This window comes from Bubalus bubalis, chromosome 4 (assembly GCF_019923935.1).
Source record: "Bubalus bubalis isolate 160015118507 breed Murrah chromosome 4, NDDB_SH_1, whole genome shotgun sequence".
In the NCBI taxonomy this organism is placed as follows: Eukaryota; Metazoa; Chordata; class Mammalia; order Artiodactyla; family Bovidae; genus Bubalus; species Bubalus bubalis.
This window is the reverse complement of record NC_059160.1, coordinates 55,109,230-55,122,411: the sequence shown is the minus strand read 5'-3', so window position 1 is coordinate 55,122,411 and position 13,182 is coordinate 55,109,230. Positions and strand designations below refer to the sequence as shown.

General features: G+C 39.0%; 1 protein-coding gene across 18 annotated transcripts in view; it reads left to right on the top strand.

Annotated features, from left to right (window-relative positions):
* The window catches only part of ANO4 (anoctamin 4), a 442,247-nt gene that overhangs the window by 412,895 nt on the left and 16,170 nt on the right, over positions 1–13,182 (top strand). For all 18 annotated transcript variants that reach the window (XM_025283649.3, XM_044941445.2, XM_044941444.2 and 15 more), the window contains one exon: positions 763–882. In XM_025283649.3, the coding sequence (XP_025139434.2) occupies positions 763–882 (120 nt within the window). The remainder of the gene's footprint in view (positions 1–762; positions 883–13,182) is intronic.

The following is a 13,182-nucleotide window of genomic DNA, read 5'->3' as shown; positions in this document are numbered from 1 at the left end:
ACCACTTGTACAAAATGAGTAAGGAATCCCAACAGAAAAGACAACATAAGCAGAGGCATGTAAGCATATGATACATGAAGGAAACATAATCTACCATGATTGTAGCATGGATGAATTGGGAAGGGGTGTCGTATCCATAGCAATTATATTCAGGTCATTATAAGGAAGTATGTGCTGTGCTCATTCACTTCAGTCGTGTCCAACTCTTTGCAATCTATGGACTGTAGCCCACCAGGCTCCTCTGTCCATGAGATTCTCCAGGCAAGAATACTGGAGTGAGTAGCCATGCCCTCCTCCAGGGGATCTTCCTGACCCAGGGATCGAACCCATATCTCTGGCATCTCTTGGATTGCAGGGAAGTTCTCTACCTACTGAGGCACCTGAGAAACCCCATCTAAGAAAGTATAGACAACCAGTAATGAAGGAATGTGATTGTGTGTACATGTATGTGTGTATTTATGAAAGAAGTAGTGACCTAATTTATACTGATTATGCAATGCTATCACCGTTTCACTGAAGCATTGAATGGGGTAGTGCTGTTCTATATGATGATTCTGCACAAAAAGGACCAGAACAAAAGAAATGACTTGTCTCTCATTTAACATAGCCAGGGTTTTTCAGTGTATTCCAACTTGAGTGCTGTGACAAGACAGGGTCAGATAAGACACCTATAACTGCAGCAATTTCTAGCAAGTAGACCCTTGATGAATTGGATGCAAAGGTGATCCGAGTCCTAATTACAGAATCTGTTTTCATCTTTAGGTGCATGGTTGGCTATGTGAATGCCAGCTTGTCTGTATTCCGAATTTCTGACTTTGAGAACAGATCTGAACCCGAGTCTGATGGCAGTGAGTTCTCGGGGACTCCTCTCAAGTACTGTAGGTAAGTGTAGCACACTGTGCCTCAGCTGGGCTGGCTCTGCCGTGGGGAGGTGTTGCTCAGGTAACAGCCTTTTTGACTGAGCGGCTTTAAAGCAGGGGTCCTCAAACTTAACTATGCATTACAGCCCTCTGGAGGATTTTTAAATCTCTTCACCAAGCTGTGACCCAGACCGATTAAAACACAATCTCTGAGGTGAATCCCAGGCTTCTAGATCCAGGAAGCCCATGTAAGAGGAACCCAAAGAGATCCCCACTAAGACATTATAATTAAAGTGTTAAAAGTTAAGAAAAGTAGAGAATATTAAAAGCAGCAGGAGAAAAGCAACTTGTTACACACAGGCATATCTCATTTTTGTGCACTTCACAGATACTGCATTTTTTAAAAGTTTAAGGTTTGTGACGTCTCTGATAGCTCAGTTGGTAAAGAATCCTCAGGAGACCCCGATTTGATTCCTGGGTTGGGAAGATCCACTGGAGAAGGGATAGGCTACTCACTCCAGGACTCTTGGGCTTCCCTTGTGACTTAGCTGGTAAAGAATCCTTCTGCAATGCAGGAGACCTGGGTTCAATCCCTGGGTTGGGAAGATCCCCTGGAGAAGGGAAAGGCTACCCACTCCAATATTCTGACCTGGAGAATTCCATGGTCTGTATAGTCCATGGGGTTGCAAAGAGTTGAACATGACTGAGTGACTTTCACTTCACTTCACAAGGTTTGTGGCAATCCTGGGTTGAGAAAGTCCATCAGTGCTGATTTTCCAATAGCATTTGATCACTTTGTGGCTCTGGTAACGTTTTGGTAATTATCACCATATTTCAAAATTTTTCATTATTATATTTGCTGTGGTGACCTATAATCAGTGGTCTTTGGTATTAGTAATTAGTAATTACAGTAGTAAAAAACTACTGTAACTGTTTTGGAGTGCTACAAACCATGCCCATGTAAGAAAGACAGTGGATTTACTTGATAAATGTTATATGTGTTCTGACTTACTCTTTTTTTCCCTGCTCTCCCTCTCCTTGGACTCCCCTCTTCCCTGACACAACAATATTGAAATTAGGCCAATTAATAACCTTTCAGTGGCCTGTAAGTGTTCAAGAGGAAGGAAAGCCTCACACCTCTCACTTTAAATTAAAAGCTAGAAATTAAAATTAAAAGCAAGAAATGACTAAGCTTAGTGAGGAAGACATGTCGAAAGCAGAGGTAAGCCCAAAGTTAGGCATCTTAAACCAAACAGTTTGCCAGGTTATAAATGCAAAGGAAAAGTTCTTGGAGGAAATTTAAAGTGCTACCCCAGTGAACACCCAAATGAGAAGTAAAACAGCCTTACTGATGATCTGAAGAAAGTTTTAGTGATCTGTAGAAAAGATCAAACCAGCAACAACATTTCCTTAAGCCAAAGCTTAATTCAGGGAGAGACCCTCACTCTTTCAATTCTGTGAGATCTGAGATAGATAAGGAAGCTACAGAAAAGTTTGAAGCTAGCAGAGGATGTGGGAGAAGGCAATGGCAACCCACTCCAGTACTCCTGCCTGGAAAATCCCATGGACGGAGGAGCCTGGTAGGTTGCCATCTATGGGGTCACACAGAGTTGGACATGACTGAAGTGACTTAGCAGCAGCAGCAGAGATTGGTTCATGAATTTAATGAAAGAAGCTACCCCTATAACATGCAAGTGCTAATGTAGAAGCTGCAGTTATTTATCCAGAAGATCTATCTAAAATATTTAATGAAGGTGATTACACTAAACAACAGATTTTAAAGACAGATGAAACAGCCTCTATTTGGAAGATGTCATCTAGAACTTTCATAGTTAGAGAGGAGAAGTCAATGCCTGACTTCAAACTTCAAAGGACAGGCTGACTCTCTCATTAAAGAGTTAATGAAGCTGGAGACTTGAAGTTGAAGCCAGTGCTCATTTACCATTCTGAAAGTCCTAGGGCCCTTAAGAATTATGCTAACTCTACTCTGCAGGTGTTCTATAAATGGAGCAATAAAGCCTGAATCACAGAAAATCTGTTTACAACATGGCTTTCTGAATATTTTAAGCCCACTGTTGAGACCTACTGCATAGAAAAAAGATCCCTTTCCAAACATTGCTGCTTAAGACAGAGACTAAATGATAAGAGTAGAAGGACGTGAACTCACCTCTTCTTACAAAAACACCAAAATCACGAATAACTGCTGAACAACCATCAACTAATAACTACAAAATAGAAACCTACAAAAATAGATATTCTACACCCAAAAATAAAGAAGAAACCACAACAGGATAGTAGGAAGGGTGCAATCATGATAAAATCAAATCACAGCCACCACCAAATGGGTGACCCACAAACTGGAAAAGATTTAGGCCACAGAAATTCTCCCACAGGAGTAAAAGTTCTAAGCCCCATGTCAGGGTCCCCTGCAATGGCAGCAGAGCCCCAGAAAATCTGGCTTTGAAAGCCAACAGGGTTTGATCACAGGAATTCCACAGGTCTGGGGAAAACAGAAACCCCCACTCTTAGAGGGCACACACAGGGTCTTGTGTGCACCAGGACCCAGGGAAATAAACAGTGGCCTTATAAGAGCCTGGGTCAGACCTACCTGCTAGTATTGGAGGGTCTCCTACACAGGCAGGGGGCAACTGTGACTCACTATAGGGACAAAAACATAGTCAACGTAGTTCTAAGGAGTACTCATTAGCATTAGCCTTCCTGGAGGCCATCATTTTCTCACCAAGACCTGGCCTCACCTAACACCTGGCAGGCCAGGACACTTCAGGCCAAACAACCAACCAAGTGGGAACACAGCCCCACTCATCAGCAGACAGGCTGATTAAAGTCTTCCTGAGCACACAACTGCCTGATAAACATATCTCTTGACATGGTCCTGCCCAGAGTGACAAGACCCAGTTCCACCCACCAGTGGGCAGGAACCAGTCCCTCCCACCAAGAAGCATGAACAAGCCTCTTAGACCAGTCTCATCCACCAAGTTGAAGGCAGCAGAAGAAGAATTACAGCCCTGCAGCCTTCAGAATGGAAACCACAATCACAGAAAGTTAGACAAAATAAGACAGCCAAGGAATATGTCCCAAATGAAGGAACAAGATAAAGCCTCAGAAAGACAACTAAATGAAGTGGAGATAGGCCATCTACCCTAAAAAGAATTCAGAATAATGACAGTAAAGATGATCCAAGAGCTTGGAAAAAGAATGGAGGTATAGATCAAGAAGATAAATGTTTAACAAAGACCTAGAGCTAAAGAACAAACAGAGGTGAACAGTACAGTAACTGAAATGAAAAATCCACTAGAAGAAATCAATAGCAGAATAACAGGCAGAATAATGCATAAGTGAGCTGGAAGACAGGATGGTGGGAATCACTGTCATGGAATAGAATAAAAAAAAAAAGAATGAAGAGAAATGAGGACAGTCTAAGAGACCTCTGGAATAACATTAATTATGCCAACATTTGTATAACAGGGGTCCAAGTGAAAGAGGACAGTGAAAAAGTTGGCTTAAAGTTCAACATTCAGAAAATGAAGATCATGGCAACTGGCCCCATCACTTCATGAGAAATAGATGGGGAAACAGTGTCAGAATTTATTTTAGGGGGCTCCAAAATCACTGCAGATGGTGACTGCAGCCATGAAATTAAAAGACGCTTACTCCTTGGAAGGAAAGTTATGACCAACCTAGATAGCATATTCAAAAGCAGAGACATTACTTTGCCAACAAAAGTCCGTCTAGTCAAGGCTATGGTTTTTCCAGTGGTCATGTATGGATGTGAGAGTTGGACTGTGAAGAAAGCTGAGTGCCGAAGAATTGATGCTTTTGAACTGTGGTGTTGGAGAAGACTCTTGAGAGTCCCTTGGACTGCAAGGAGATCCAACCAGTCCATTCTAAATGAGATCAACCCTGGATGTTCTTTGGAAGGAATAATACTAAAGCTGAAACTCCAATGCTTTGGCCACCTCATGTGAAGAGTTGACTCATTGAAAACGACTGATGCTGGGAGGGGATTGGGGGCAGGAGGAGAAGGGGACGAAAGAGGATGAGATGGCTGGATGGCATCACTGACTCGATGGACGTGAGTCTGAGTGAACTCCAGGAGATGGTGATGGACAGGGAGGCCTGGCGTGCTGCAATTCATGTGGTTGCAAAGAGTCAGACACTACTGAGTGACTGAACTGAACTGAAGGAAGAGAAAGGACCTGAGAAGATATTTGAAGAGATAATAGCTGAAAACTTCCCTTACATGGGAAAGGAGTCACTCAAGACCCAGAAATGCAGAGAGTTCCTTATGGGATAAACCCAGGGAGGAACATGCCAAGACATATAGTGATCAATTTGACAAAAATTAAAGACAAAGGAAAGACAGTAAAAGCAATGAGGGAAAAACAGCCAATAACATACAAGGGAATTCCCATAAAGTTATCAGATGATTTTTCAGCAGAAACTCTGCAGGCCAGAAGAAAGTGGCACAGTGTATTTACAGTGATGAAAGGGAAGAACCTACAACCAAGAATACTCTACTCAGCAAGAATCTCATTCAGATTTAACAGAGAAATCAAAAGCTTTACAGACAAGCCAAAGCTAAGAGAATTCAGCACCACCAGACCAGCTTTGCAACAAATGCTATAGGAACTTCTCTAGGTGCATAAGAAAAGGCCACAACTAGAAAAAAATTATGAAGATAGGAAATCATCCCATACACAAATATGATATCAAAACCAGCAATCTTGATAAAAGGTGAGCACAAATGCAGGACACTGGAAATGCATGTGAAATTAAGAAACCAGCAACTTAATCTTTTATAAGTATGTGTGTGTACATATATAGATTGCCGTATCAAAACCTCATGGGAACCACAAACTGAAAATCTACAATAGATACACACAAATAAAGAAAAAGGAATCCAAACACAACTCTAAAGATAGTCATCAAATCACAGGAGAACAAGAGGAAGGGAAGAAAAATAAATTACAAAAATAAATCCAAAACAATTAACAAAATGGCAATAAGAACATACATATTGATAATTACCTGAAACAGAAACAGATTAAATACTGCAATCAAAAGACACAGACTGGATGAATGGATGCAAAAAAACAAGGCCCATATATATGCTGTCTACCAGGTGGCTCAGTTGATAAAGAACCCACCCGCAGACACAAGAGATGCAGGTTCGATCCCTGGGTTGGGAAGATCCCCTGGAGAAGGAAATGGCAGCCCACTCCAGTATCCTTGCCTGGGAAATCCCATGAACAGAGGAGCCTGACAGGCTATAGTCCACAGGGCTGCAGAGAGTCAGACACGACTGAGTGCACGTGCACACAAACACACACAAGACCCACTTCAGATCTAGGGACACAGACAAACTGAAAGCGAGAGGATGGAAAAAGGTATTCCATGCAAATGGAAATCAAAGGAAAGTTGGAATTGCTGCTGCTAAGTCACTTCAGTCGTGTCCGACTCTATGTGACCCCATGGACAGCAGCCCACCAGGCTCCCCCGTCCCTGGGATTCTCCAGGCAAGAACACTGGAGTGGGTTGCCATTTCCTTCTCCAATGCATGAAAGTGAAAAGTGAAAGGGAAGTCGCTCAGTCGTGTCCAACCCTCAGCGACCCCATGGACTGCAGCCTTCCAGGCTCCTCCATCCATGGGATTTTCCAGGCAAAAGTACTGGAGTGGGATGCCATTGCCTTCTCCGAAAGTTGGAGTAGCACTACTCATATCAGACAAAATGGACTTTAAAGACTGTTACAGGAGACAAAACAAGAGAACTACATAATGATCAAGAGATCAACCCAAGAAGAAAATATAACAATTGTAAGTACATATGCACTCAACAAAGGAGCACCTCAATATATAAGGCAAATACTAACAGCCATACAAGTAGAAATCAACAGTAAAACAATAATAATGGGGGACTTTAACACCCCACTTTCATCAATGGACAGGTCATCCATATAAAAAATCAATAAGGAAACACAGGCCTTAAATGACAAATTAGACCAGATAGACTTATTTATATTTATAGAGCATCCCATCCAAAAGCAGCAGAACACACATTCTCAAGTGCACATGGAGCATTCTCCAGTTTGACAACATGCTGGGCCACAAGGCAAGCCTTGGTAAATTTAAGAAAACTGAAATCATATCAACTATCTTCTCTGATTATGAGATTATCTATCAGCTACAAGAAAAAAAACTAAAAAAACACAAACACATGGAGGTTAAACAATATGCTCTTATACCACCAATGGATCACTGAAGAAATCAAAGATAAAATTGAAAAAATAGAGACAAATGAAAACAAAAGCATGATGATCCAAAACCTATGGGATGCAGCAAAAGCAGTTCTAAGAAGGAAGTTACAGCAATGCAGTCTTACCTCAGGAAACAAGAATCTCAAACAACCGAATCTTACACCTAAAGCAACTAGAGAAAGAAGAACAAACAAATTCCCAAAGTTAGTAAAAGGAAAGAAATCATAAAGATCAGAGCAGAAATAAATGAAATAGAGACAAAGAGAATAGAAAAGATCAACGAAACTAAAATCTGATTCTTTGAAAAGGCAAACAAAATTCATAAATCTTTAACCAGACTCAGCAAGAAAAAAAGGGAGAGGGCTTAATAAAATAAAATAAGAAATGAAAAAGGAGAAATTATGATGGACACGACAGAAATACAAAGGATCAGAAGAGACTACTACAAGCAATTATATGCCAATAAAATGGACAACCTACAAGAAATGGACAAATTCTTAGAAACTATAATCTTCCCAGGAGAAAATAGAAAATACAAACATACCAATCACAAACACTGAAATGGAAACTGTGATTTTAAAACTCCCAACAAACCAAATGAGTTTGAGCAAGCTCCGGGAGCTGGTGATGGACAGGGAAGCCTGGTGTGCTGCAGTCTATGGGGTCACAAAGAGTCAGACATGCCTGAGAGACTGAACTGAACTGAACAGAACAAACCACAGTCTGGGGCCAGACTGCTTCACAGGCAAATTCTATCAGATATTTAGAGAAGAGTTAACACTATCCTTCTGAAACTGTTCCAAAAAATTGCAGAAGAAAGAGCACTTCCAAACTCATTCTATGAAGCCATCATCACCCTGATATAAAAACCAGATAAAGATACCAAAGAAAATTACAGGCCAATATCACTGATAAACATAGATGCAAAAATCCTAAAACAAAATACTAGCAAACTGAATCGAACAATACATTAAAAGGGTTATACACTATGATCAATTAAAATTTACCCCAGAAATACAAGGATTTTTCAATACTGGCACAATCAGTGTGGAATATAACATCATATATTGGAGAATAAAAACCATATGGCCATCCCAATAATTTCAGAAAAAGCTTTTGACAAAGTTTAACACCATTTATGATTAAAAAAAAAAAAAACTCTCCAGAAAATGGGCATAGAGCAGACATGCGTACATGCACAGCAAGTTGCTTCAGTTGTATCTGACTCTTTGTGACCTATGGACTGTAGCCTGCCAGGCTGCTCTGTCCATGGACTCTCCAAGCAAGAATACTGGAGTGCATTGCCATGCCCCCTCCAGGGGAACCCAGGGATCAAACCCATGTCTATTACATCTCCTGCATTGGCAAGCATGTTCTTTACCACCAGCGCCACCTGGAAGGCCCAGAGGGGACATACTTCAACATAATAAAGGCCATATATGACACAGAAGAACTATACAAAAAAGATCTTCATGACCCAGATAACCACAATGGTGTGATCACTCACCTAGAGCCTGATATCCTGGAGTGCGAAGTCAAGTGGCCCTTAGGAAGCACCACTACAAACAAAGTTAGTGGAGGTGATGGAATTCCAGCTGAGCTATTTCAAATCCTAAAAGATGATGCTGTGAACGTGCTGCACTCAATATGCCATCAAGGTTGGAAAACTCAGCAGTGGCCACAGGACTGGAAAAGGTCAGTTTTCATTCCAATCCCAAAGAAAGGCAATGCCAAAGAATGTTTAAACTACCGCACAGTTGCACTCATCTCACATGTTAGCAAAGTAATGCTCAAAATTCTCCAAGCCAGGCTCAACATTACATGAACCAAGAACTTCCAGATGTTCAAGCTGGATTTGGAAAAGGCAGAGAAACCAGAGATCAAAGTGTCAACATCCATTGGATCACCAAAAAAGCAAGAGAGTTTCAGAAAAACATCTATGTCTGCTATAATGACTATGCCAAAGCCTTTGACTGTGGATCACAACAAACTGTGGATAATTCTAAAAGAGATGTGAATACCAGACCACCTGACCTGCCTCCTGAGAAATCTGTATGCAGATTTCTGTATAACTGGACATGGAAAAATAGATTGGTTCCAAATTGGCAAAGGAGTACATCAAGGCTGTATATGTCACCTTACTTATTTAATTTATATGCAGAGTACATCATGCAAAATGCCAGGCTTGGATGAAGCACAACCTGGAATCAAGATTGCCGGGAGAAATATCACTAACCTCAGATATACAGATGACACCACCCTTATGGCAGAAAGCGAAGAACTAAAGAGCCTCTTGATGAAAGTGAAAGAGGAGAGTGAAAAAGTTGGCTTAAAGCTCAACATTCAGAAAACAAAGATCATGGCATCTGGTCCCATCACTTCATGGCAAATAGATGGGGAAACAATGGAAACAGTGACAGACTTTATTTTCTTGGACTCTAAAATCACTGCAGATGGTGACTGTAGCCATGAAATTAAAAGATGCTCCTTGGAAGAAAAGCTATGACCAACCTAGACAGCATATTAAAAAGCAGAGACATTACTTGACTGACAAAGGTCCGTCTAGTCAAAGCTATGGTTTTTCCAGTAGTCGTGTATGGATGTGAGAGTTGGACTATAAATCAAGCTGAACACTAATGAATTGATGCTTTTGAACTGTGGTGTTGGAGAAGACTCTTGAGAGTCCCTTAGACTGCAAAGAGATCCAACCAGTCCATCCTAAAGGAAATCAGTCTTGAGTATTCATTGGAAGGACTGATGCTGAAGCTGAAATTCCAATACTGTGGCCAACTGATGCGAAGAACTGACTCATTTGAAAAGACCCTGATGCTGGGAAAGATTGAAGGTGGGAGGAGAAGGGAACGACAGAGGATGAGATGGTTGAATGGCATCACCAACATGATGGACATGAATTTGAGTAGGCTATGGGAGATGGTGATGGACAGGGAAGCCTGGTGGGGCTGCAGTCCATGGGGTCACAAAGAGTCGGACACTACTTAGCAACTGAACTGAACTGATGACAGAGTTACAGCTAACAACATACTCAACGGTGAAAAACTCAAAGCTTTTCCTCTCTGACCAGAAATAAGACAAGGATGTCCACTCTTACTACTTTTGTTCAATATAGTTTTGGAAGCCCTAACAAAAGCTCACAATTAGTGACAAGAAAACACATGAAACTGTAAAACTCCCTGGTAAAGATCAATATATAGAAAACGTAGTGGAATAATCAGTTATAAAGTTAGTATGAGTTACAAGAAAAAAGTCCAAAAAATGACTATAACTACAATAATTAGTTAAGGGATACACAAGATAATAAAAATGTGAATTGTCGCATTAGAAACATAAAACTTGGTAAGGGGAGCTTTAGAATGCTAAAAATGTAGCACTTTAGAAAACATTCAAACTTAGGTTGCAATCAACTTAAAATTGACTGTTATAAATACAAGCTGTTATGTGTGTGCCTTATGCTAACCACAAAGCAGAAGCCTATAGTACAACACAAAAGATAGTCGACTCTAATGATAACACTGAAAAAAGTCAAACCCAAAAGGAAGAAAGAAAGAGAAAGGGAAAGGAACAAAGAGAACTATACAACAGCCAGAAAAGAAGAAACAAAATGGAAATAAGTACATACCTATCAATAACTATTTTCAATGTAAGTGAATTAAATTCTCCAATCAAAAGACATAGAGTGGCTGAATGGAAGAAAAAAGTAATACATCTGTATGCTGCCTACAAAGACTCATTTCAGATGCAAAAACACAAATAACTCAAACATGAAGGGATGGAAAAAATATATTTTGTGAAAATGGAAATCTAATGAAAGTTGGAGTATCTATACTTACATCAGACAAAATAGACTTTAAAACAAAATTACAAAAGAATGTCATTACATAATGATAAAGGGGTCAACCCAACAAGAGAATATATTTCCCAATACAGGAGCACCTAACTATATAAAACAAATATTGACATACCTAAAGGAAGAAATGAACAGCAGTACAATAATACTAGGGGACTTTTATACCACAGTAGATCATCCAAACAAACCACCACCAATAACAAATCAATAAACATTGGTCTTAAAGGACTTTAGACAAAAGGACTTAACAGATAAGTACAGAACATTCCATCAAAAGCAACAGAATTTACATCTTCCCAAGTCCACATGGAACATTCTCCAGGATAGATCATGTTATGTCACAAGTCTCAATAAATTTAGAAGACTGAAATCATATTAGGCATCTTTTCTGACCATAATGGTATGAAATGAAGCAAGAAATCTCAATTACAGAAGGAAAACTGGAAAATTTACAAATATGTGGAAACTTAATTATGTAAAGTTTAAAAATAAAATCAAATTAAAAAAAAAAAGAAACAAGGCAAAAAAAAATAAACAAACAACATGCTAGAGAACAACCAAGGTTCAAAGCAATCAAAAGAGAAATCAAAAATTACCTTGAGACATTTGAAAATGAAAAATACAACATACCAAAAAAACAGGATGCAGCAAATGCAGTTCTAAGAGGCAAGGTGACAGTAGTCAATGCCTACCTTAGGAAACAAGAAAGGTCTCAACAGCATAACTTTACATCTCAAGGAACTAGAACAAAGTCCAAAGTTAATAGAAGGAAGGAAATAAAGTTCAGAGTGGAAATAAAACTAAAAAGATGAAACTAAGAGCCGATTCTTTTAACAATGAACAAACTCAACAAATCTTTAACTAGACTCACCAAAAAACAAAGAGGACTCAAATAAAACCAGAAATCAAGAAGAGATATTACAACTGATACCATAGAAATACTAATGATCCTAAGAGACTATTAAGAACAATTATATGTCAACAAATTTGACAACCTAGAAAAGATGGAAAAATTCCTAGAAACATACAACCTACCAAGACTGAACCAGGCAGAAAGAAAATATGAACTGAGTACTAATAATAAAGAGACTGAATCAGTAATCAAAAACCTCCTAACAAACAAAAGTCCAGAAGCAGATAGCTTCACTATGAATTCTTCTAAATAGTAAAATAAATTCTACTATTAGTCAAATTCTACTAATATTCTATTAATACCAATTTTTCTCAAACTCATTCAAAAAACAGCAGAGGAGGGAATGCTCCAAAGTCATTTTATGTTGTCAGTATTACTGGGACAAGGGCACCACAAGACACAAACAAGACACTGCAAGAAATTACAGGCCAGTGTTACTGATGAATATAAATGCAGAAATTCTCAACAAAATACTAGCAAACCAAATTCAACAATATATTAAAAGGCTCATATACCATAAGCAAGTGGGATTCATCCTAGGATTGCAAGGATGGCTCGACATATGCAAATCAATGTGATATACCACATTGACAAAATAAAGGATAAAAATCAATCATCTCAAAAATGCAGGAAAAAATTTGACAAAATTTAACATCAATTATGATAAAAAAAAAAAAACTCAACAAAGTGGTTGAGTGACTACGTGCACTTCAGCATAATCATGGCCATATATGACAAACCCATAGCTAATATCACACTCAAAGGTGAGAAGCTGAAATGAAAGCTTTTCCTCTAAAATCAGCAACAGAACAAGGAGGCTCTCACCACCTTTTTGCAACCTAGTATTGGAAGTCCTAGGCTAAAAAAAATAAATAAATAAAAGGCATCCAAATCAAGAAGGAAAAGGTAAAATGGTCACTATTTGGAGATGACATGATATTCTATATAGAAAATCAAAGCACTGTTTTGAACTAATAAATTCAGTAAAGTTGCATGATATAAAATCAGTATACAAATAATTCTATACACTAACAACAAGTTGTCAGAAATAGAAATTAAGAAAACAATCCCATTTACAATTGCATCAAAAATAATGTCTAGGAATAAATTTAACCAAGGAAATGAAAGACCTGTACACTGAAAACTGTAAGACACTGATAGAATAAACTGAAAACACACATTTTTAAAAATGCTTCATACTTATGGATTATAGGAATTAATATTGTTAAAATGTCCATACTACCCAAAGCAATATACAGATTCAGTAC